This window comes from Sturnus vulgaris, chromosome 1 (assembly GCF_052056855.1).
Source record: "Sturnus vulgaris isolate bStuVul1 chromosome 1, bStuVul1.hap1, whole genome shotgun sequence".
Taxonomy (NCBI): Eukaryota; Metazoa; Chordata; class Aves; order Passeriformes; family Sturnidae; genus Sturnus; species Sturnus vulgaris.
Window position 1 is genome coordinate 25,674,281 of NC_142243.1, and position 25,328 is coordinate 25,699,608.

At 36.6% G+C, this 25,328-nt stretch overlaps 1 protein-coding gene across 6 annotated transcripts in view; it reads right to left on the reverse strand.

Moving 5' to 3' along the window:
- ICA1 (islet cell autoantigen 1) overlaps positions 1 to 25,328 on the reverse strand; it is a 66,407-nt gene that overhangs the window by 32,243 nt on the left and 8,836 nt on the right. For 2 of the 6 annotated variants that reach the window (XM_014878491.2, XM_014878490.2), the window contains exons 2-8: positions 24,141 to 24,187; positions 23,019 to 23,162; positions 22,356 to 22,394; positions 20,057 to 20,228; positions 18,076 to 18,148; positions 16,230 to 16,353; positions 13,874 to 14,072 (exon numbers count right to left, since the gene is read on the reverse strand). In XM_014878491.2, coding sequence (XP_014733977.1) covers positions 13,874 to 14,072; positions 16,230 to 16,353; positions 18,076 to 18,148; positions 20,057 to 20,228; positions 22,356 to 22,372 — 585 coding nt within the window. In that variant the 5' untranslated portion in view covers positions 22,373 to 22,394; positions 23,019 to 23,162; positions 24,141 to 24,187. Of the gene's footprint in view, positions 1 to 13,873; positions 14,073 to 16,229; positions 16,354 to 18,075; positions 18,149 to 20,056; positions 20,257 to 22,355; positions 22,395 to 23,018; positions 23,163 to 24,140; positions 24,188 to 25,328 lie in introns of all 6 variants that reach the window. The other 4 variants (XM_088162210.1, XM_088162193.1, XM_088162227.1 and 1 more) reach the window with 2 other exon arrangements.

A 25,328-nucleotide genomic window follows, 5' to 3' on the forward strand; every position in this document is an offset into this window, starting at 1 on the left:
TTTCTTTTCTCTTGCCTATGTAACTTTGCCCTAATTTCTAGCTCTGTTATTATCCTATCTTTACTTTGGGTCAGAGGCGTGTGTTTTTCTTCCTGTTTGAAATTCATGTCTATAGTCCGGGTCAAGGAGAATGCCATGTTAGAAAGCAATGTGTTTAATGAGCTTTGCCACAATTTTTACTTTAACAGCAAAATACAGAATAAATAGAAAAATCTACTGTAGGAAAATATGTTATTAGGTATTACACTGAATTAATTACTATTATTTTTAAATCCTAACAAAGAATTTTTTTCTAAAAGATATACAAATATCTACCAAAGCACTAGTCTATTGATATAGACTAGGACTTCACTGCAGATTATTTTTTCAGTAGTATATGAAATTTGGTCTTTCTGCCACATTTATGCCACATTTCCCTCTTCAGTTTTTCAGTCTTTGGCCTGTAAAAATTTTACTGCCTTCAGCCTGTTGGCTCACACACCATGCAACTCCAGCCTGGCAGTAATGAGCAAACCACGGCCAGAACTGCTTACTTCACAACCACTGACAGCAGATGTGAGCAATTCTCTGAACCCTGGGAGGATATAAGGTTATGGCTGGCTTGGATATTCTTCTTTTTTTCCCCCTCCAAAAAACAAAAGTTGGTTGTACCATCTTCTGATATATTCAATGATGGCTATCACAGAAATTTAATAGCTCTCCCTCTCTCCTTTATGCAAACACACAGACATTTATCTTAATCCTTTCTCTTTTTTTTTTTTTTCCTACTGCCTCACTTCCTTCCCAGCCTTGTGTTTATTCCTGATGTTTTATAATGTACCTTATTCAACTCTCTTGAGTCTCTTTAAAGATGGGGAAAAATGAGAACCTCCTCACACTTTATGGGTGTGATTCCATAAATATTATACAGGGACATGACTTTTCACTCTGTATTTTCTTCAACGAAAAGCCAAGTTGGATCTGAAAACACAGATCAGTTCATGCTTAGCAATGGGGAAAAAAGGCAGGCAGCAACAAAATATCTGACCAAATATGTAAATTAGTTTCTGTAAAAAGAATGGTAGATGAGGGTTTGCCAGGCCAGAAAAGAAAAATGAGTAAGGAGGAATATGATGGAAGGCCACCATACCACAGATAAAAAACTTGTAACAGATGAGACTTCAGTCAGCACAGGAACCAGAGGGCATTATACTGACCAAGCCATTAGAATACAAGAGATGAGAGGATCTCTTGCCTACAACATCTGTGTCTGCAGGGCAGGCCTTTGATCACAGCCATGTATTGGAGATGGCCAGAATTGATATTGGTTCAAAAGGCAACTGGACAACTTTACAGGAAAAAAACACCTATGTCCTGTGATGTCTCCACTGGTCACAGTGCTAAAAGAAACCACCACGGTGTATTTGTTCTATGCAGCTCCCTAGCTGCTACCATTGGACACAAATGAAGAATGATGATGCACAGACAGTGGATTTTTGTCTGAAGAATAAAGTAACCACTGAGGCACATTCGCAGGTTAAGGGGAGTTTGAGAGTTTGCTCTACTGGATTCAGACCAGCACAGCATCTCCTCATGCCAGAAGAACTCTCTGTTCTGTGGTCTAAGGTAGCACAGATATTTCAAATGAACTTTTCCAATGTAGCACCTGTGTAACTGCAGATTTTCCACTACAAAAATTCAAAATCACGAGTTATATAATTTTATAACTGTTAGAAGTGCCAGAGTGCATTCAAGCACTGCCTGTGCCCAAACACGTTTAAGTAACACAAGTCACACGGAAATGCTTCACATATTGTAACTGCATGACAGAATGTAATCTTTACATTCACACAGATTCACTTGAAGAAGGGGTGGGGGCAATTTTGAGGTGCTCCAACATTTCTACAATTACGGTTGCAGTACAGAGAGAAGATCAAATCTCAGTCCTTTCAAAAAATTTTGTACCCTTGTAAAAAGTCTACATATACATTAAGACTTGAGCTTTGAATTTTGAAAATCAATTGCCAAAACCTACAGGATCTACCTGGACAGGTCTAGCTTATCTTTCAGCATCCACCACAAATCTCCTCTCTTCTTTAAAGTCCTGCCAAGTGAAATGTTTACTCATGGTGTTTAGGTGGGGGCTGGAATACTAAACAGTGCTATTGTCCACATGAAATGTGTGGGAAAATGTATATGCAACTAATTTTTCCCTCTATTTTTTAGAGAGTAGTTTGCTAAAAATAAATATTGTTGAAACAGCCCTGCTTCTGGGTTAGACATTTCATCAGAACAGGCCCATCAACTACATGTACTCTAAATTCACATGAAAAAAGTTCTTCCGCTATTCAGTCAACAAGATGTTCCAATTTTAGATGTCTCAAGAGAATGTGGTTTTTTTTCTTGCCTGTTTTAACCTTTTTTGATGCACATTTGACATATTTTCTTCCCTACTGTCAGCACTATAGTAGAGCAAAGACACGAATCCAAACATCTCTTAGCAGCAGCAAAGTTTCGTTATATCCAAATTAAATTTCTCTGAGACACGAAAACTATTTGTGGCAAGCAATATAGGCTCTGTACTAAATAACAACATTCAGAACAGCTGCCCTGAAGCAACAGAAATATACTTCCTTCTCCACAATTAAAAGGTAGCTTAGTCCCTTCATAAGAAAAAAAAAAAAACAACCACCCAAACACCACAGCTTGAAAGGTACAGCCCAATAGCAACAGAAAACCTCTCTAGTTTTTTTCTAAGGAACTACGAAGAATTAAGATGGTATTTTCCTCCTCTTTCCTGATTTTTACTCCTCTAGCATGGCCCAGTGGAGGCAGACACAGTGTGTCACTTGGGGGGAGCAACGCCTCTACAGAATCTTTTCCACTTATCCAGCAGCTGGACACAGCCCTGATCAAAATTACATCCACAGTCCAGCAAGTTCATCCAGCCAAAACCCAAAGTCTTTAGCTTAAACAATAGCTTTCACAAACAGAACACACAGTGCAGACCCAGAATGTGAATCCAATTGCTTAAAATAAAACAATTACAACAAAATATACAAAGAAATATTCACAGGAAATACATCAGCTTAAAAAAGATATATATCAAACACAGCATGCAACTGACTCAAATACATGATGTGGACTGCTTCTGTAATTCCAACCACTATTTACTGTAAAATGAAACAAAGTCTGTTAACTTTAAGAAGATGAAAGCAACAACAGTCTCCAATTTTTCAGAACCGCACTCAGAGTCATTACAGGAATTATGATCACCTCACAACATAAAAATTCAGGCAAAGCAAAAAACCATTCCTGAGTCACCCCATTTTAAAACATTTGAGAGCTATTGAGCTCACAGCCCAAGAAATGGAGATATATTACTTTTATGCAGGTTAGCTAAGGCTGTTTTAACAACAATTTTTTATTAAACAGAGGCTAAGCATGTTCACACAAGACTTATTTCAAATTAGGAGTGGTTTACTTGAATTTAAGTTTGGGAAAATACATTTTTAAGCTAAATAGAGAGATGCTATGCTCAAAACACAGTGAGTGTTTGCACAGAGTTCTGCACCAGTTCAGCTTCATCTAGGCATCATCAGAAAAGCAGCGTCTCTGCGTAGCCATACAACTTCCCCAGAAAACATGTCATACACACTCCTGTCTTTCCAAAAATCTTCCTCTACTCTTCAAATACATGTTGCCAAGCAACTTCTCTATCTCCTGCCTGTGCAGGAATAAATCAACTCCAAATGAATGCATTCACACTTCACGCAGGATAGAAGCTCACCTCAGCAGTTTTGATCCGAAAAGTTATAGCTTGTGTTCCCCAGAAAGGTTCATGGGGATATAAAGGGATACAGCCAGAAGCAACATCTCAGCTGACACTACTACTGGCTCAATGTGGCCTCTCCTCCTATTTTATCCAGTATAAAGACAAACTACTTATGGTCAATATGTTTAACTTCAAACTGTATCAAAGAAGGGAGTTTTAATGCAGTGAGATATGTGACAGCTGAAAGCTGGAGTGCACACAGCCTCTCCTCCCAGCTCATTCACACAGGGTCATTACAGGCATAAACTGTGTGTGAAAGCAGCTCCACGTCTCAGAGGTTATAGCTCCTGGCTCCTCTCAGATTATCAGTGAGCAGAGAACACGTCATGCTCCTGAAACTATTAATATGGATGGCTTCCTCACAGCCATTGTGTTCATTTTTACAGCTTGGATCAATATGCAAATTATTTTTAAAAAGGGAACAAACATGAAATGACAATTTTAACGAAGAGAGGGCAATAAATATATAATTTCTAGCCTTGTTAAAATATCTGCCTTTTTTCTACTTTAAGAAGCCTTTTAAATACATGCTTCAGCATTCTGTTGGTAACAAGTTTCAGTACTGGTCCAAGCCAAAATGTGTGGTTTACTAGCCTGAAAGGAAAAAAAGACCAAAAAACACTTGTTGACACTAACAAGGACCTTGAAGCAAGGACATACAAACACATTATTCATGATCAGCAGACTCTTAAATTGAATACAGAATGACATTCATCTAAACAGCATTATTTCAGAGTTTGGGGATAGATTTTTGCACTATGAGGCCCAAATGTAGCTCCAGTAGGGAACATACATCTGTAAGTCTGCAGACAGGACTCATTACCACCACTGTGTGCTTGGATACACCCTCCCAATCTGCAAACAGGTGCATATTTTCATGCATGGACACACATCCTCTTTAGGAAAGAATATGGTCCTGAAAACTTAGTACTACTGAACTCTTGTCTCCAGAAATTACTATAAGGGAGCTGATAAAAACCCAACAGTTCTTTGCACAGATGCAAATAACTATATATAGTGTGAAAACAAAGAGTCACATTTTATTAGTATGATCCAAGTCTATGAGTTGCTAAAAATTATTGCAAAGATTTGTAGCAAGAAGCAGGCCAACGAAGATAAATGTCAAAAATGAAGAAATATGATCCTTCAGGTTTGAAAGATCACATACAGCTCTAAAGCATGCATAACCTGGACTTAGTGTTGGAAGTGCTGAGAATTGCTGAGCTTACCATAACTCAATTGTGTTAATCATATTAGACAACCTGAGAGCAAAGGATGGCTGCCACACATAGTACAAGGGAGAATGCGGGCAAGTGGAAAGCAATTAAACAGTCAGCCCCTGCAGGAAACTGAGACAGGTAATTACTGCTTTTGAACACTTAAGACCAGTAGTGACATAAAGAATATCGTAATATAGCATAAAACTTCCATGTCCACTATGCCCATGACTGTATTCATATGATAATTATACAGTTCACTTTATCTCAGATAGTGCAGATAATTTGGAGGTCTTTTTGACTCCTTTAGGTAGTGTCCTCAAAGGGAAAAATGTAATTTATATTTTTAATTTCTTTGCATCCAAATTAAATTCTTCAAGGCCTGAGCAAGATTGTTACTTGAATCTGGGTTTCCTCTGAGAAGGCAGAGGGGAGGAGTGAATAAGCTGGAATTAGGCAAAGGGACTCGAAAAGCTCAAATTCAAATGCAGTAACAATATCCCTATTGAAAGCTCACTTTTTTGTGAGCTGGCCTGTATGATCCCCTTAGCCATTGCAAAGGGCAGTGGCATGAACAGATGTACAAAGTGCCAGGGAATGGCACTGACACATGTTGCAAATCCCAGCTAAATGTGACACCAACACTTTATGAAAGACACCTCTAATAAAATCAGCATGATTACCAAGCTCCTTTAATATTCAGTCCCCAGATGCTCTCACTGTCCCGAGTGCAAACCCACTCTGTTTACAGTACTAATGAAGGAGTAGAAGTCCTGTAAGTCAGGGTTTTGTGTTTAATTTTCTATTTAACCTTTCAGCACAAAATATAAAATGGCACCCACTAGTTATCATGATTCATTTGTAATACAAAGTCTGTTGTAAATAATCCCATGCATTGTTTTTGCTATTCTTGGTTGGCATTTAATATATCAATAAGCATGGCTTGTTTCCATCAAAACAATTTAATTATATTTTGTCAAGACACAAACTCAAAAGAGTGAGTACAAATTTATAAAAAAGACCCAAATGTTTTTGTGGTGCTCTTCGGACTTCACAGTGTGCTATTACAGACAAAACAACATTTGAAATCTAAGCAGGGTTCAGGCAGAGCCCTGAATCAAAGATGGTGGTACATTTGCCATTTTTTGGGTTAGAACAGTACATTTTGTTTGTTGTTTTCTTTTTAATCCTATCTGATTTGGTTTCATTAAATGAAGGAGAAAAATCAAACATAGCATCTATTTAATCATTCAGAGCCTATGCAACATGCAACTGAACAGCAAAAACCTTATGAAGTAAAAGCAGATGGACTACATTATGCATGTGCCCAAGCATTTTAGGAAAGTATATGAAGAATTCCTGGGCAGGGGCGACCATAGAAAAACTTGGTTCTCTTGTGTAAACAGTGTTTTCCCCAACAGCTGTATTCCCCTTCCTGTTTATTCTTCACTTCTGCAGAATTCTCTCAGTTCAGTCACATCTGTATTTCATTTATTTTTAAAAAATATTTCTTTAGCTATCCTCCTAGCCTTTTCAGATTATTAAGGCTGAGGGAATTTTCCAAATCTCATTTTTCTTTTCACAGCCTACTCTGGTCATATTTTTTACACTTCATTTAGGCTCTGAATTCACAAAATGATCCACACGGGTAACAGGCTTTGCCCACATAGACCAGCTTGCAGGGTTTGAGATTTCATGTGAGCAATAGAAATTTTCTAGGCAATCATCTTTTCTTTCCCATTCTCAGAATAATATTCAAGAAAACAGTGTTCAGTTGTTCCTATACATTTTCTTATATCCAATATTAAATTTAATATTTACACATTTCTATAATTATTAGACATGAGAAAATTACTGGAGCTTAATTTTTATTACAACATGTTTGAGAGAGTCTTTTTAATATTGAGACCAAAACGAATTGTTACATAAAAGTTAAGACTATTGATTTAAATCACTGGGGATTTTTTAGAATATTTGTTGCACTCTAAAACATTTTATAGTCTGCTATTTAGGTGAAAATAAATTTTTAGGATGTGCCTGATGTATCTGTCTACCTTTTCTCAAAACAAATACAAGCCTGAAAATATAGAAGTAACCCAAATCTATCTTTTTTTATTTCAGCAAGGTTACATGAAACAAAGTTGTTAAAAACCTGTATTGCATCTGTAGTCTAGCACTTAATTTTATTTTACTTTAAAGCCATTTTTCAGAGTCTCACCTCAAACTCTTCTTTCTTAAAAATAACTGAGCAGATGATGAACCATTTCTCAAGGGCAAGCATTAATCTCTGGAAGCAACCATATTCTACAAGCGATACATCTGAAGATGATGTAATCTGTTCCAAGAAGTCTGCTTCTATTTTTAAGTGGCATACTCTTATTATGCTTTTAAAAGGGGATCTCCATCACACATTGTTACTTTGCTTTTCACTCAGTAACAATCATCAGTGATATTTAATATACACAAAATGGCTTCAGAAAATAATTGATTTTGTATCATTATGTACTCTGAGTCTTACAAATGGTACTTGAAATGGTAATTTAAGGTTGTAAGACTTTAAATGCTTTTACCGTGAAGAACATTTCTCCTATGTTTTCAAAAGAGGTACATCTTTCCTAACCGCCTTAAAATGCTTGAGCATTTTGTATATGAGATATCTTGTAATGTTTTGGATTCTCCACTTAATGTTACTAAATATGATATTGGAGAAGCCAGAAAGAACAAAAAGAAACCCAAAGAAACCATGTTCAGCACTGGAGCTCCATTTGCTTTTACAGAGAGAGGCAATAATCACAAAGCAACAGCTACAATTTTGATTGAAAAGCACTTTTCAGTGTTCTTTGTTTTTAACTACTCTAATTTCTAGTTAAATCCCTAAATTCAGCATTTCCAACGCCATACACTTTCATATTAAAAAAACCTTACTTTATAACTCATACTCTAACTGCTATTCCTTACCAGAATGAAACCAAACCTACTCTTGATGGCAGAGGCATGTCACAAGAAGTGATATGTGTAGGTGTAGCTTATCACCATTTCACAAGAGCCGGCTGTTATCTCTATCTCTGCTATCACATTGCTACACTAAGATGTGGATCCCAGAGTGCATTTTGACACTATTGTACTAATTTTAGAGGAGACACAGCTACCTTGCAGACAGAGAGTATTGTTGCATCTCCTGGAAGTTCACCTATTCCTCTAGCAAGCGGCAGCAGAAATCCAAATCAATAAAGAGAACAGGCGATGGCTTTTTCTAAAGGAAAATTTTAAATCAAGACTGATAAAAATCATATCTATCAATGTGATAGACTTCATTATCTCAAATTCCTAGCAGGTATTATGAAAGCCATCATTCTTTTTTCATATTACAGTGCCACACATCTCATATCCAGTGTGTGGTCTACTCAGATCTAACTCCTCCAGAGCACAAATGCCAACCTACGCATATTCTCTCACATGCAGGGGCCTATATTATTGTCACCTCAAGATAAACCTGCTTTAAGTTTTTCATGGGAAAGTATCACCTAATATCAGAGATGACTAGTGTCTAAATATTTTTTTTATTGTTTTTGTTAATTTTTAAAACTCCGGTTATTCAACAGTAACTACTCTAGCCGGCTCTAAACATCCATCAATTACACTATTTGTTACTATGACAACTTAAGAGTATTTTTTTTTTTACACCATTGTGACTGCCATGGCCAAAGATGTTTTTCTTTAAGATGCTGGTGTACTTTGCTGGTGGAAAACCAAAAGAGTTTCCAGCTTAATATCATCTGCAGATGCAAACAGCATTAGCATTAGCTCTTGGTTGGCTTTTAAAAACAGAACTAGAACATGACCAACAAACAGCACCACAAAACTTCTAAGAGGGTCACCCTCAAATGAGCTGATTTATTAGATATAGAAAAAAAACTTGGAAAATATATTACAGATGTACAGATTTTGTCCTGGCAGGAATAGAACTTAGTTGACCTTTAAATTGTTTTACATCTCTAAATTCTATGATCCTCTGAAACTTTGTTTAGTGTTCCTCAGCCAATATTCTCAACTCTCAGCTCCTGAGAGCTCTTATTTTTCTAGGAAAGTTAAATGCACTTTTCCAGTAATCACTCATAAGGAACTGCAACAATACAAATTTGCAATTTGTTTCCCATTAAAAGAACAATTTGACAAAAAATGCAAAAATGTAAGAAAACCCAACATATAATGTTATTTATAAACCTGTGTTTTTACTCGCTCTTCAGTTTCCTAGCTTCTAAATGCCTACAGATTTCCTTCTCACTTTATTTTTACCAGAAACTGAAATTTAGTTTCCAAGGACAGCAACTGCCAAGTCTGTTCTTACTTCAAAGATCACCTTCATATTTGTTTTTTTCTCCTTTCCTAGGCTTTTTGCATTTTCTCAGCTCTTGGAGAGTTTTCAAAAGTAACAGAGAATTAAAAAAAAATTAAAACAATATCCCAGCACATTTCCACAGTGCCTTTAGGTTTTCTGGGCTGTTTGCAGCTGATGTTAATGGATAGGGGAGGAGCAGATGATGCTGTGACATGCTACAGCACCTTTATCATCACACAAACCAGAATGCCCTCGTGCCCACCAGCGATAACAGGCAAGGGGACAGCAGGGGAACAGAGCTGTAGGTCCTGAGCCTTCCTGACAGGCTGCAGCAGATGTATTTAGCCACACCTGCTGAGACCTTTACAGTGAATACATATAGTCAGTGTTTCCCTTCTGACCTTTTAATCAATATATTTATTTATATCTGCATTATTTCCCATGTATCCACAGAAGCTTAAACTTTTAAGAAATAAAAGATATTCAAGGAAAGCTTGAGCAGGTCAGCCACTCCTTATATTGGTACATTTATAACAGCAGTTTAAGTTAATGTTATTATGAGTTCTTCTTGTTGAACTTTCCTTCTTCCCACTTTGCTCTCCTCTTGACAGGTTTATCTTCTAAAATGACATTTAGGAGCATCCATTTCGAGTATATAAAGGGCTACAACTAGAAAGAACTGGGGTTAAACAGTATCCAAACAACTCAGCTGCAAGCTTGCAAGTTCTCAACATCTGCACGCAAACCAAGAGCCAGGCACTAAGGTGCAGTGCAGCTTGTCTCAGGGAGCCCAGCATGGCCACGGGGTATTTACAAAGATACTCCAGCTTTGATTCAAGCCTCAGAATGAAGGGGAGACAGAGGAGTACAAGAATGATGGAAACAAAAAAAGAAATACAGAAAGGATTAATCTGCTTTATCAATGCAGCATGATAAACAACCTATCATGCTACAGACGCAATTTTCTCATAGCCTAAAGTCGGCATGACAATTTTTTTCAGCTCTCACTTTTTACTTCTTAGGGAAGGCACTGAAATGTACAGGTTTGATGAGAAAGTCTATATTGAATTGTACATGCATCTGAGCCAAGTAAAATTGCCAAGCCAATTGCACAGCCAAGTAAAATTGAACAGCACATCCTCCTGTGTTCCTGTAGGCTGCACATGGAAGGCTGTTGCCTGGTCTCATAACTTACCACTACACACTGTCTCATTCCTGCTCAGAAAATGCATGGAAAAACTTAACCTTTTCAGAACTGGAAGAAGGACACCAGCACTTGGGCCATTTGGTGTGTATTTTTACAACATCACAGCACAGTTCATGTTATAGTGTACAGTTTCTAGACAGATAAAAGAGACCAGATTTAAGAACTTTAAAAACCTGATCAGTGTGGAGAATTTGGTAAAAGGATATTAGCTCATTAAAATTCTTATATATATCACAACACTGTTTAGATGCTCTCAAGGAACACTTCAAACTCTGAACTTGGGATGGAAGACCTCTATAACCAGAACAGCACTGGACTGTTCATAAAAACTGCTAATAGAAAAAAAAAAAGTTACACAGCACTTATAGAACTCTGCAGGGAAAAGTAAATACCTATTTCCTTAGTTTGACTCAAGTAGCTACAATTACATAGATATCTTCAAACAACAATGTAAAAAGGCTGCTCTGCAGTGTTCTGAGACACTCAAAGGGGTAGTGTTGCTGGGTCTTGCATACTTAGACTGACGCCTTAAGAACAGCATTAGAAAATTCTTTCAAGTACCTCATTGTTTGGAAAGAGAGCTACAAAAATGTCAGTGTTTTAACTCAGATTTTATCAGCTCTGAAAATACTGACTCAACTATTGATCTTTTAGCCTGAGCTATTCTGAAGGAAGGTATGAAAAACCCATCTGGATTGATTTAGCTTTGGTCTCCAAAAACAAGTACCATATCTGTATACATAATGATACATTAAGGATTACATTATAAAAGGCTACATGCTTGAAAAACAGTCCTTTAACTACATGATATAAATACTGCTGATGCACTAGGTGCATTAAAGATCATTAAACCAGCACTGTTTACAGGACATAAAAAAAAAGTTTACTAAAGTAATACTTTGGATTTTTACAATCAGAAGTCTGAAGAAAACTTTCTTTCAAGTGCTCTGACAAGATCAGATTCACCAACTACTTGGTAGTTTATCACTCAATATGCAGCTCCAGCTCAAAATGCTTCTCTCTGGCAATGGCATATTTAAGAATCAAAAACCTTACACAAGTAATTATAGTATCTTTTGCAACACAAAACTAGCATGACTTCTTAAATTGTTACAGATCCAAAATAATCCCTAAAATCTCAGCATTACACTGCCACACTATGGCACAATTAAGATCTGCAAGCAAAAAATAGAAAAAAAAGGACAAAAACTCCTCTACTCTAATTATTCAGGACTACAGTACTCACCATTAATTTCTGTAAAGCACTAAAAACAAACTTAGATCTTGCTCAGCAACAGCTACCTAGGAACATCATGCTTGAGGATTTTATTTCAGTATTTTCTTCCCGATTAAAAAAGAAAAAGTAAACTTTCTGCAAGTATTAAATCTTCAAAGACTAGTTTGATATGCCTGTTGCACAGATGGGATATGTGGGGAAGCAGATACCAGGGGCATTTCTTTACTTTGTTGGCTACAAAATGTAGAGCTTTTTGTTCTCTGCATTACAATGTGAACTGAGAGGTTTTCAGTTGACAGCCAGTTGGAGAAGAGAAATGTTCAAAAGACTTTCAACTTTGGTCTTTTTTTAACTATTTGGGGACATGCTACAGAATTTTAGAATCTACTTTTATTTTTTATGTCAGAATGCAATTTATTTCAGACCTCGAAATATTTAAAAATACTTAGTATTTGCACATTTTTGCTACTAAGTTTTGTAAGAACTTTTAAAAAAATTCCTTTTTTTGCTGACCTTGAAGCACAGCAACCCAACCCAAGTCTGAAATTTCACATCTAAGTTTTTATCTACAGCAGCTCACTGCACAAACCATATATTTTAATTACTCTGCCATTTATATAATTTATGATTTCCACAGCATTTGTTTTGCAGGAAAGTTCTAAATCAGTTTTCTATGACCATTACCAGTATTGCTTTATTCATTCTAACATTCCATTATTAAATATTTTCCTAATAAATCAAACATTAAACTTAAGCAATCAGCTGAGGCCAAAACCATACCAATTATTTTACCTGCAAGAACTTGCCATTCCAAACATTTCCCATCGGCATAATAAAATATATGTCTGGTGCCACAAGACTTACAGGAATACCCTGTACTGAAGCATTAAATAAAGATTAGATGACTAACTGAGGTACTACTTGTTCCATTCCCTTAATTGCCATTGTCACCACGCTGGTTTACAAAAAATGGCATAGTTAGGTGCATGCCAGTCCTTTCCTGTTAGGGTGGTTTATTCAAGCTTTTAAAATCCCCAATTATATATCTTTCATATTCAAACACTTTCAGTTACAGACTGCTTAGGCCATCAATTAACAGGGTTTTCTCTTTTATACATTACCTATCTGTAAGCCACACACATAAATACCTGTACAGTTTAATACAATTTCTGTTATTAGACCTCTACTTTCAATTATGACACAATTTCTGTAAATTTTTTTACTGCCTTTACTCAAAGCATGAGTCACTTGGTTATACCTAAGATCCTAAGTCTTCCTGATAGCCAGCATCTATCAACAGCCAACTGTGAACATTATAGACTTTTAACAAACTCGGCTCTAGGGCACTAGAAAATGTGAAGGTCTCATGTGCACTCCTGAAGCGTGACAGGATCAGCCTAAATAAATTCTATACTCTCACCTGGTAGCAAAACTGCAGCCTGCCACCTAGGACTTGTGATTTTGCAAGTCTTTTGGGAGGGGAGGAGTTTAGCAAACTTGAGTGACACTGAATGAAGACTATTTATGGAGAGTGCCTCCTTAGCAGTTTTAGTGTTTAGCAGTTGCCAAAAAAAAATTACACTGAACTGCATAAGGAACCTAAAAATAAGTTCCAGATTTGCAACTCCTCCCCAAAATCCAACAATAGAAAATTTTGAAAATGTTGGTCTTTAACTGCCCTCAAAATTTAGCAGCAGAGATTAGAGCACTCTTCTGTTTCTCTTTTTTAGTTGCAAAAATCAATATTCCCTTTCCTCTCTGACAGCAGACGTATCTGCTAGTCATTCAAGCACCACTGCTAAATATTCAAAATTGGATAACCTTCTTAAAAAATATACATTATTTAAATATATATTATATATTATTTAAATTATAAAGACATATGCTGAAGTTGAATATACTACTAAAAATGCCTTCCCTGACAGCCCACAAAGAAGAGATTAGTTAGGATAAATGGCATCCTTACTGCTTCTCGATTACGCCCTCAGAATAATTAAAACCATGCTACATTGTCATTCATTAGGCAATCCCTTCTAGGAAACTAGAGGAAACTTCATACCTTCCTGAACTTTTCCATTTGCTTATAAAGATCTGGATCCAGCTCCTGAGACACATCTTTCATCCAGAGTAGAGCTCCTCTGTATTCAGTCCGATACTGCTCCATTCTGTTCACTGTCAGCCACGTGTCTGAGATGGCCCTGTACCTGAAAGTCTCCACTTCTTGATACAATCTACTGAGAGGAGCACGGAGTGCTAATCTGGGGGAATGCATGAAGGAAAGAGAGGAAGGAGAGGAACATGTTAAACATGTTATCCCACAAAGGATTAATACAACTCCTGACAGTTTACTAGCACTCAAAATAAACATATACAGCCAACACAGTTCACTTAAGTGCTAGTGTATGTTCAGATGATTCTACCACATGGTTGTAGGTACACATGAAACTGTGAATGAATACTGTGTTTGCAACCTTTCTGTTCAAATAGCAACTTTTCAATTACACATGAATGGAAAAGAAACCTCTTCTACTTTGCCTATGTATTTTAGTTTGACAAGCCACTTGTATGTTATTACCATTCTGCTTCACAAGTTTCACTTAACAACTATAAAAGTATACCCAAGGTGATTTTTATTACGGGAAAAGTATCACAGATGTGTCAGGAAAGTCATGCTAAACATCACAAAAATCACTTTCATTAGCCTTTCAGTCTTCAAATAAATAAGTCATCTTCCAGGTAGATAATTATCTGAGTTTCTTTCCTTGTATTTTTTTAAAGTAATTGGAACAATTCCTTTAAAGGACATTTACCTTTTGGAAGATTTAGACATTTATCTAAATGTTTCTTCTGGCAAACACACTTTGGAAAGGCAGTAGGGGACACTGTTGTCCTCCCTATGCCACCATTCAGCTCCTAATGGGATCTCAACACTAGACAGGATTACTCCTTTTGCTTTGCTTCCTCCTGCTGCTTTCCAGCAGCACCTCACTGCAATGGCTTCAATCAATTCCACACCAGCAGAGAGACAGTTTAATATGTTAGGAAGTTCCTTGGCATAAGGGAATTTCTAATTTTGGCTTCAGTAGCCCAAGAAATGTATTCTTGATCTCCAGCTACTGAGCTAGCTATGAGCATGAAACATAAATAAAAGCAGTCCCAACTTCAACAAGAGTTTGAGGATAGCTCAAAAGAAGAAAGACAAATGGTTTTATTTTTATGTGAATTTATTTTAAAAGATGCCTTAAAAATGTACTGAGCAAGAGCTATAAGAATATGTGAATTTATTGTGACTTGTTTTTTTTCTACTATGTGTTTTCTCATTCCACAAATTCTTACTCAGGTATCCAAAAGAAAGTTTAGTTTATGTAGATATTTACTGAGATTTCTATTAACAGTTAAGCTTCATAAAGAAGTAAGTCATCAGTACTTTTGCTCAAAGGTGCCTTTCACGTGTCTTAAAGATCCCAGTCATGACTGTTACTGGAGGTGCTAATGACCAAACTCTAGCCCAAGGTAAACATATGAAATTTCTCAGTGCTCTATATGCTATGCTTTGAGCCAAACAACTGCACTGTTAAGATAAAGACAAAGTATCACAGTGGTTAAAAGCCCTCTCAAAATCCTGCAAAACATAATGGAATAGAATTTTCCTTTGTGAGCGATGGTGAATTTCATACTTTCATAGTCCTAATGCTGTGAAAAATAGCACCACAATACTTATAATGCCATCAGGTAATGTTACTTTTAAATTTCTCAGTAAACACTGGGTTAGTGAGACATCAAGGACTCTGGTTTACAGCAGGTGTTAGTGCGCTTGTGCGTCCATCTGGATTCCTTACCTTTTACTTGCCCCTACACATGAGCTTTGTAGGGATCTAGGATCTTCTCTCAAGGGACGTTAAACTAAAGTTCAAGCAGAAGATGGCATTCAGACTCCTCCTTTCTCCTCTGTCTAGTCAAGGTATGAGACTCGATGGCCCAGAAAAAAGTATTCCCTTACTCATTTCCTCTCTCACAGGACCCAGACACCTCCACAGTGAGCCTGCTACAGCATTTCTCTGCAGAGTGAGAACTGCCACCAAACAGGACAGGCACCTGACATCAGCTCCTTTACAACCCTACTGCTGGAAAGACCACTGAGATGCTCCAATACAGCTTTAGAACTACTGAGCTGAACAGGCACAGGCAGGTGATCTGAAGATACAGACACAGCAGGTGCGTAAGACAAAAAGCAGCATCAAGCAAAATTCAAGAAGCTATTAATCTTGCCAACGCTACAGCAGATTTTGTCAATAATTTTCCTATCAATTGGTTCCTCAAACATTTCAAACGGCCAAATGAATTATGACATTGGTGAACCAACTACCATTACCACAAGCACTATGCAAATCAGACAGCAATGTTGAGCCACATACCTTTGCTGAGAAGAAAAGCAGAGAGCCTTTCCTGTAGCTTGCATCATTTTTCCTGCTCTTGTTTTATCCTGAGAACCCTGTGATCGAAGAAATTTCCCCAATTCATTTTCTTCCTGAGACAGAACTAACAAAAAATAAATGAGTTGTCAAATATGTTATTTAATTGGTTCCTAACAGCTTTAAAACTGGCCTAACATCAAACAGTTTAAGGCACTTTAAGTCCAAGCAGCAAAGCAAAAATAAATAACTTCACAGAATTCCTACATTTAGTAAACAGAAGACCTGAGTCATTTGAGACATTTGCTGATATACTTAACATGAATCATAAAATTCCATCAGCACCAAAAGACATCAGGAAAAATGTGCTATTTCTTTCATAAAAAGAAAAAGTTAGCTTGGCTATATTACAAAAAGAGCCATCTTGATTTCAGTAACTTTCAGCATTGGGTTTTTTGGGTTCTGTCTGGTTTGGTAGGTTGGTTTTTAGCTATTTTTTACCACTTGGACTGCCTCAGCTGACAGCATACTTTTATCGAAGCTAATTGCAAGTTGTACTAACCAAAACTCATTAACTTGCTTTGCTCTTGCTCACCATTTTTCATGCTTGACTACATAAAATTTCACCTGAAAATCTAATGCTTCATTTTAAAGAACATTTACTTTCAAATTACTCGGCAAGATTACTTGATAACTTTAACATTCTATAATTCAAACACTGTATTTCAACTATCTGAAACACATCTACCTCAAAGTAACTGATCATTTTTTAAACAGGAAGATGAAGTGGCTTTCCACTGAATTGTTGACTGCTTCTAAACTGGGACCACGGACCTCGAAGAACCTTACAAAAACATTTCATGATGCCCTCATCTTTGTCCTTTAAAGCAGTGATCTCCTATAGTACCAATGTCAATCGACTGTCAAGAGGGAGAATGGCCCAAAACAATGACAGAAGATCTCCTGAAGTTCTCTTGCCATTTTTCAAAATGGCAATAGTCAACTCCAATGCAGACTCAGCACTCTTTGGTAGAAGATGCATCTGATGCAAATCTTTCCATCAGATTTCACCTGCCACTTCCTTACTTGATACACTACTATTTTGTATTTCAGTTTTTACCTCCTGATTCTGAAACATTATCATCTTTGACTTTCTTGGGATAAAGAAAAATGAAAGGCTCAAGAAAACATGGGTGATATTCAACAAAACACAGTAACTTGGAAGATGATTTAATAGCTGAAGTCTCTCCTTCAGGCCAGAAATCAAACAGTATGGACTGCAGAGAACCTTTAGAGGACATTTAATACAAACTTGTTCTTTGAAACTTCCCAAATTAGGTCCTCATCTCTCACTAATGATTGTCACTAATTACTATTAGTAATTATTAGTAGGGTCTTTATAATCAAGTCAGCATTATCAAATTCATCATAATAGCATTGATTACTTAGTCATAAAACTGTAATAAGCCAAAAATTCTTCATAAGCAATCCTGATTATTAAAAAAAACCCGCAAAACACTAGAACAGTTTAGAAAGGAGTTATGATTCCTAGACAAGGTACTTCTGAATTTAAACAAGCCAACCAAGTTACGGGAAAAAAAATTGAAGAAAGCATTCTCAAGTCATTATTGCTATCACTGCATCAATCAATATATAAAACTTCAGAGATGGGAAATCTTCAAACAAATAAGCAAATCTGCATTCAGTTGTCTGCAAGGAACATTATCTTTACTTTTGAATTGTATGAAACTAGTAGCTCCCCACTTTCATTTTTACCTTTTCACTTGTTCAGTGAATCCATAATGCAGACCTTCTTATCATTTTAACTACTGTGTTTGATCATACTTACAACAAATCCTTTTTTGATACAGCTCAATTGCTTTCAGCAACTCCATACACGTTCTCTGAATAGAATGGAACAGCTGATATTGAAAAAAAATACACAAACATTTGTCACATGTACACAAGAAACACTAAGGAATAAAATACAAGAATAAACTTAAGTTTTTGAAGAAATTATTAGGGAACAGTCTTTTATTCTCGAACAATGAGCAACATTTCTGGTATTTCCCTTATCAATTATGCTCTTCTTTCAATTAAGTTATTCACTGAAACTAAAGACTGACCAATCCTAACTTCACAGAAGGAAAATTAAGAAAAAATAACTTTGGAAACAGATCTATAATAAACAGTTGATAGTTAACCAAACTACATGTATTGGTTTTTTGGGTTTTTAGGTGCTATCTTTATATAGATAAGAAGAGTTACAAATCTGTTTCTAAAAATTGTGGTAGAACAGTTATCAAAATATCTATCAATCATTCTCACATGTGGGAATATGCATACTGAATTTTTCATAGACACTGTGAAGTCTAATGGAGCAAACTTGCATAGGTATGGCCAACAGAAAGTTGTTGATTTTAACTGAAAGTTTTCTTTCATAAAATTTATAAGCAAATTTCTAAAGCAGCAGCTTCCAAAGGAAGTAAAGGTAAAAAAAAAAAGCCAGTCATTAATATATTTGGAGATGGTTTCTAGGAATTACTACTCTGTCTGTCCATCTAAAACCTCCAGCCTGCAACTGAAACCTAAACTGTACCATATCAGGCATTACACAGTTGGAAGTCAAATGGACCACTGGCACAGTTAGTGCCTTCTTTCAACACTGCTTGACTACACATTTACACAGGTCTTGTCTTTTAAACTGGGAGCATGACTTGCAGGTGAGAATTTGTCCAAAACATGCTTCTTTCACTTATGTGATAAAGTTTCCCTATTTCAAATCCCACCTGAGCTAACAAAGCATCCTTCCTGATGAGTCTGCAACACAATAGACATGGTAAAAACTCAGATATGTACTTATAAAATATTCTTGCATGCTTCCAGCTTGTTTTACATCAATACTCTTGATTTATAACTCATTGTGAACACTCCATAGGTAGAACCACTGGGTGATAAGTTATTGCTGTTCTTGTGTTGGTTGTACTACAGCCTCCTGCATTTCAGCTAAAACCTAAATAAACTGAGAATCCTAAGTCAATATTTTTTTAAGAAACTGCAGGAAAGCCAGTAAAGCAAAACATTTACCCTCACATAAGAAAACAACACAAACAAAACGTACATGGACATTAACTGGGTTATTACATTTCTGTAGTACATCCTCAGTGTTTTGCTTTGTCCCTAAGACATTCTACGCCTTCATTTTGTAGAATTTTAACCTTCTTTTTTCCTCAGTGGGGGTGAGGATACTGTCAGTAGGACTGTATTTGTCACACAGCAGGATTCCTTCTCTTGGTTTTATTTTACAGACTTTCAGAAGCTTCTTTTGCCATGTCAGAACCCACTAATCTGCTCGAAACCTCTAGAGTACACTGTGCACCTTGCTCCTGGGCATACTGCATGTTTTTCTGGTATATGTGGTATTTTATACTTGTATAAAAAAAAGGCATTTGTACACTCAAATACTACTAGGAAAAAGAACTCAAAACAAATCACCTTAAACTGATATAGGCAAAGGATAAGGATGATCTCCTGACTCCCCTGCTAAAAAAAGGAGAAAATCTGCCCCTAAAACATGAAGTTAAATCTGAGATATGTTAAGTTCCAAATAAAGTTAGAGGGACATGGGGTTCTGTGTTACAAAATTCCCCTATATTCCTTGAATTTACATAGATACTTTCATCAGAATTTGGAAGAGATATTACATGAAAATTATAAAAATGTATGTATGTTATTGTATCCTATGTGCACACATATTAAAGGCCTGGTGGAAATGAAAACACTTTAAAAATTAACAAACAGAGAACACACATTATGTAAACATTACAAACCTCTAGTTTTGCATCCAGATCTGCATCTGAAGCCACAACATGTTCATCTTCCTTTTTTCCTGTAACTTTTATAAGGGTTTGTTTTGTTTTCCAGTATTTCTGCTGCATTTTATTGACCACAGATTTTTCTTGGCTTTGAGCATATTGATCATAAAATTCTCTTGGATAGTTGCTAGAATATTAACAAACAAAATTTAAAACTTCATTTGGATACTTTAAAAAGAAGTCTAACACATTCAATTAATACATCTCCATTAAGAATATTGAATTTGCATGCTGACACATATTCTAACATGCAGTTCCTCATTATGCATTAATAACAAAGCAACTAAATTATTGTATTTCCCATTCTGCTCTGAAAAATAATGCACTGATTTCAACTTGAATATCTTAACCATGCAGGACTGCCTAATAAACAGGTTCAAAGAATTTTTCCCAATGCTTTATGAAATGATTTATAGCCCATGGAATTAACTTTTTGTTTTGCATAATTAATAGGAGAGTTTCAAGTGAACTAGCAGAGTTGCTTAAGCAGGTAGCAATTTTCATGCCATTTCAGCACTGTTGGGATTTGACACAGCTCATTTTCTGAATGGGAATAGACTACTTCTTGCCTCCTTTTTTGTAATTGAATAAAAAAAGAATTAGAAGAACACTCATCTCTTTTGAGCATGCTATGTGAAAGATTGATATCTCATATCTCTCTTTATACAACTGACTGCATGACAACTGTGGGTGCCTAACAGGAAACCTTTTGTTTCAAGAATTAGTTTTCACTGACAAATAATTCTGCATTCCTGTAGCAGGCTTAATAAAATGCACAATATATAAATTCCACATTCCATAATGACAGCTTAATAGGAAATATTATTGTACAATGAAATCTTGGTCTCTTTCAGAAAGTGTCATTCCATTATTAATTTGTGCAAAAGTACATGCATTTTCCCCTATGTGCATATATAAAAAGCTGTGGAACTCCTTCAGCTTTTTAGAAGTACATGGTTGCTAAAAATTGCTATATTGAATACTCTATGAAACTAAAATAGGTTGGGTTTATTTTGATAAGATACCTTCCACCTGTGGAGTGACAAATTGTGGTTCATTAGTGACATATTGACCCCTAGTTCTGTTCACAACATACAGACTGTTCAGAGCTGCCACCCCAAGAGGTCTTCAAAGCCAATATATACATCAAGTCATGCACTGAGACATGTCCCTGCCCGTGGCAGGTGGGGTTAGAACCAGATCATCTGTAAGATCCCTTCCAACCCAGGTGATTCAATCATCCTATGATCCTCTGATTACATGTATCTATATATTTGCTGTGAAGTAATACAGCCATTCTGAAAAAACAAGCCATTGGTACACATGGTCCCCAAAGGGGTAGCACATCTACCTTACACAGTTACTAGTGACACAGTTCAACCTGAAAAAGAAATTTTTTTCACAGGGTTATATTACTTGCTTTAGTTACTTTTCATCAGCGAGTTAGGTGACAGTGCCTTAATCACCAAAAAGAGACGGTAAGAAATTAAACTGGAAGTGAACAGGGACATAATTTTAAAAAGCACTTACACAGAGCACTTCATGGCTTCTTCACCAAACTTGAAAAGCAAAAAGATATTTACCCATTTAATTCTACACAAATATTAGTTCCAAGAGTTTGATTTATCAATTAAAATTAAAATAAAGGTCTTTTGGTGCTATAGCAGAAAAGAAATGTATAAAACATAGCACATGTTATTTGAAATTCTGTACAAACAAACCATTATACACAGTGACAACAGAGAGCCTATCAAGTTGGGTGAAGATTATATTAACCTGATACATCCTACACCTTTAAAATACAAAATTTACAACCTTTAATAAATAAAAAAAATCTTCCTGAATTATGAGAGTTTAATAAAAATAGCATTACTTTTATGACAACTAAAAATACCCATCAAACTTCTCACAAGGTATTACAAAGGCCTTAGCTGCCTGGCTAGCTGTGTGCTTTGACTTCTGCTACAGCAGTGAAAATAACTGAGATCTCATTTCAGTAGTCAAGTGAAGAAAACACCACAATTCATCTGATGCTAACCAGCCTTAGAGCTACCTCATCTGAGGTCACCAGATATTCTGGGAGCAAGGTGCAAAAACTAAAAATTAGCTACTAACGTAAGGTCACAAAAAGATAGAAAAAGTTCTGGGATTAAAACATAATCCTGAATTATGAGATCAATAAACCAATGGAATAAATCAACATATCAAACACTATTAGCGCTTTAGAACGAAAAAAAATTTTCAAGATACTTACTATTTATGACCTTCCATAATTCTTGTTTTCTTCAGACACCTAAATAAGAAATTATCAGTTAATACAAGTATCTGTAATTTTTAAATTAAACACTAGAAATCCTGTTTCTTTTCCCTCAGAAAATTCCTATGCTTGCAGCATATTACAAAAGAAAACTTCCCAATCTGTGAGCCAAATGCCTTGTGTAACACACAATTCTCGTGAAAATCCATTACAAATGGATTTAAGTGCTGCCATCAGCAATGCCAATCCTTCTATGTTAGCAAGTTTTTCAAGCAAAAGCAAATTTACCAGGCATAAATTCAGTGACTTTTGATGAGGCACTCCAAAACTGTCCATGCTAGGCATCACCATCAGTTGAGCTTTTTCCTCCAAGTTTTAGCCACAATAAAATTTAACTATTTTTTACCTTTTTTTTTTGTCTATATCCCACTGGATCTATTCTTTTAAAACACTAGTTACACTATGTCTTGAGTCAGAAATGTGAAATCTAATGACCAGATGGTTTTTCTATAAGGGACACTACAGTTCCTGAGGATAGAATATGGTTTGTATGCATTAGAACTTTAGATTTTTCAAGTTACTATCTCCAGCTTGGATACTCAAGTTTCCCACTATACTTTGAGCTGGCCAGATGGCATGCACATCACTTCCCACCAGTACCTGAGCACACTCCTTCCAGGCCAAATTTAACAGCCAAGCCAGATACTCATAAACAACAAGCACCCAGTTTCTCCTCTGCTGCTTTCAGAGAGGACTGTTCTTCAGCACATGGTTGACATGGGAATGGAGGCACTGCAGCAGGATCTGGATGAGACCAAAATGAAGCTGGTGAGATGGATGGTGCTGCTGGGGAATGGATTTCAGCAGGCAGAGGCACAGAATAAACACACCAACAGGCTCCACCAAGGTATGAAGCTGACTGACTGAGAAAACAGTACTGGAAAAAGCAGCTAGGGAGGTAATGGTGCTGAAACTGAACTTTGGAACTAATCCAAGTAAGAAAGAAAAGGGGCTACAGAGAGTCACGATGTTGGAAATGTATCTAGCACAGTGCTGCATACAGACAGTGTGGTTAGCACTGGAGAGGCAAAGGGACTGGAACAGATTGCAGGTACCCAAACAAGGGAGTGCAAACAACCTGAATGCTTCCTGCAAGCGTGAAGCACATGCACTTCCATTTGGAGCTGAATGGAGCCAAATCTCAGATCTCTGAGTCTAACCTCTCTGCTGTCAGTACCTGTGAAACTTCCTGGCAAAGTTCCATGAGATACTACTGCAAGATTGTATCAGAGCAGGAATTTTGCCTGAATTGGAATTTTTTGAAATATTCTTAAGCACTGCAGGAGAGACCTGCCTGAGAAAATTCATAACTCTGCCTTTAGACCAGATTTTAAATGTAAGCGTCAACAACTAAAAAAGGAAGAAGAAAGAATCTTTTCAGACTGTTGTTTGTGTTACAGAACCATTGAGTCAGACAAGATACAGAATGGACTTCTCTTCTATTCTTTCTAGAGCCATAGGCACTATATGAACTCATTTTCTAATACCTTTATATTCTTGACTTCACTGTTCTCACACTGGTCCTCCTTAAGTCAACTGTGGGGGTGTGTGAGTGAGATAAGACCACAGGATTTAGCTAGTATACACATCCATGACTCAGTTTTTCAGCAGCACACTTGATTTGACAGGAAGCAAAGAACAGCCTATCTAGGTGGAAAACATGCACATTACTTGGAATGAAGTATAAGCAACCAGCATGGAGAGAAGGTGTAGAGCACTGACCTTATTCACTGGACACGTCCACTTGCTTCTCCTGGAAACCAACGTCCCTACAAAAAATACATAGGGTCATGGTGAAACAGTTGTCATTTGCAAGAACAGCTCATGCTCTTTCTTCTTGAACATCTGACGTCACCTTTTGACTCTGAAATCTTCTTAGTTATGCCCTGAAGATATTCTTTGTGGGAATTTTTGCATTCAATGTGGACAATACTGTCATGGTATGAAAATGAAAACATGTATTCTCTGTTCTGCTGTGTGGCAGGATGGCATCTGAGCTGTTTGAGGCTATGAGACCTGCTGGGATGGTGTCCTATGGCCAATCAGGGGAGAAGCACACAGAAGTGGAGCCTTACCTACACTGCCTGCTAGAATGGCTCCTGCAATGTGCTATCACCCAAAACATGCCAGGAGGAAAAAGGTCCCAGAGAGTTCTAGATAGTGAAGATAAAAACCATGCCAAGGAGATTGCTGTAATTAAGCAGTGGCAATAAGCAGTAGCCCAGGATGCAAACTCAATCCCAGGGTCCATTTTATTTCCAGTATGGAGTCAACATTTGGTCCTAAATTCAGCTTGCAAAGACAGCTTATTAAGTGCTAGCACTGAAAAAATAGAAATGTAGTTGCTAAAAAATAATGTGCAGTAAATTGTCTCTGCAGTAATTTAACAGGGCCCTAATTTATTTATATATATATGTATATAAATCTCTTACTTCATGTGCTGTTACTGTGTGTTTCAAGTCCATGAAACAAAAAGGCTTAAGATACTGGTTCAGCCCTAAAAAGGGCTAACAATATAGCTTAGCTGAAAGCAGTGAGATTTTTAAAAAGAAATACCAAAATCTAAGTCTAGTCTCAAAAAGTGAAATACTAATATGAGAGGACTGGAAACAGCCCACGGAAGCATCCAATAATTAAAAGGAACATTTCACAACCATGTAAAGAATCCCTACAGTCACAAAATGCTGGCCCTGAGGCTGCAGAGAGAGACCAAGAATGAGCCCATAACCTCTCACTACTTTAGGTTTTGAACACTCATGCTTTCGAAGAACAAGACAAATGTCCTGCACAGAAGTAGCACACCAGTTGGTCTTTGCCAAAATTGACTTCAATAGAAGCACAAGACACTAACTTGAATCTACCAATACTCTCTCCAAAAATTGCAGTCAAATTTAAAATTAACTCATGTTA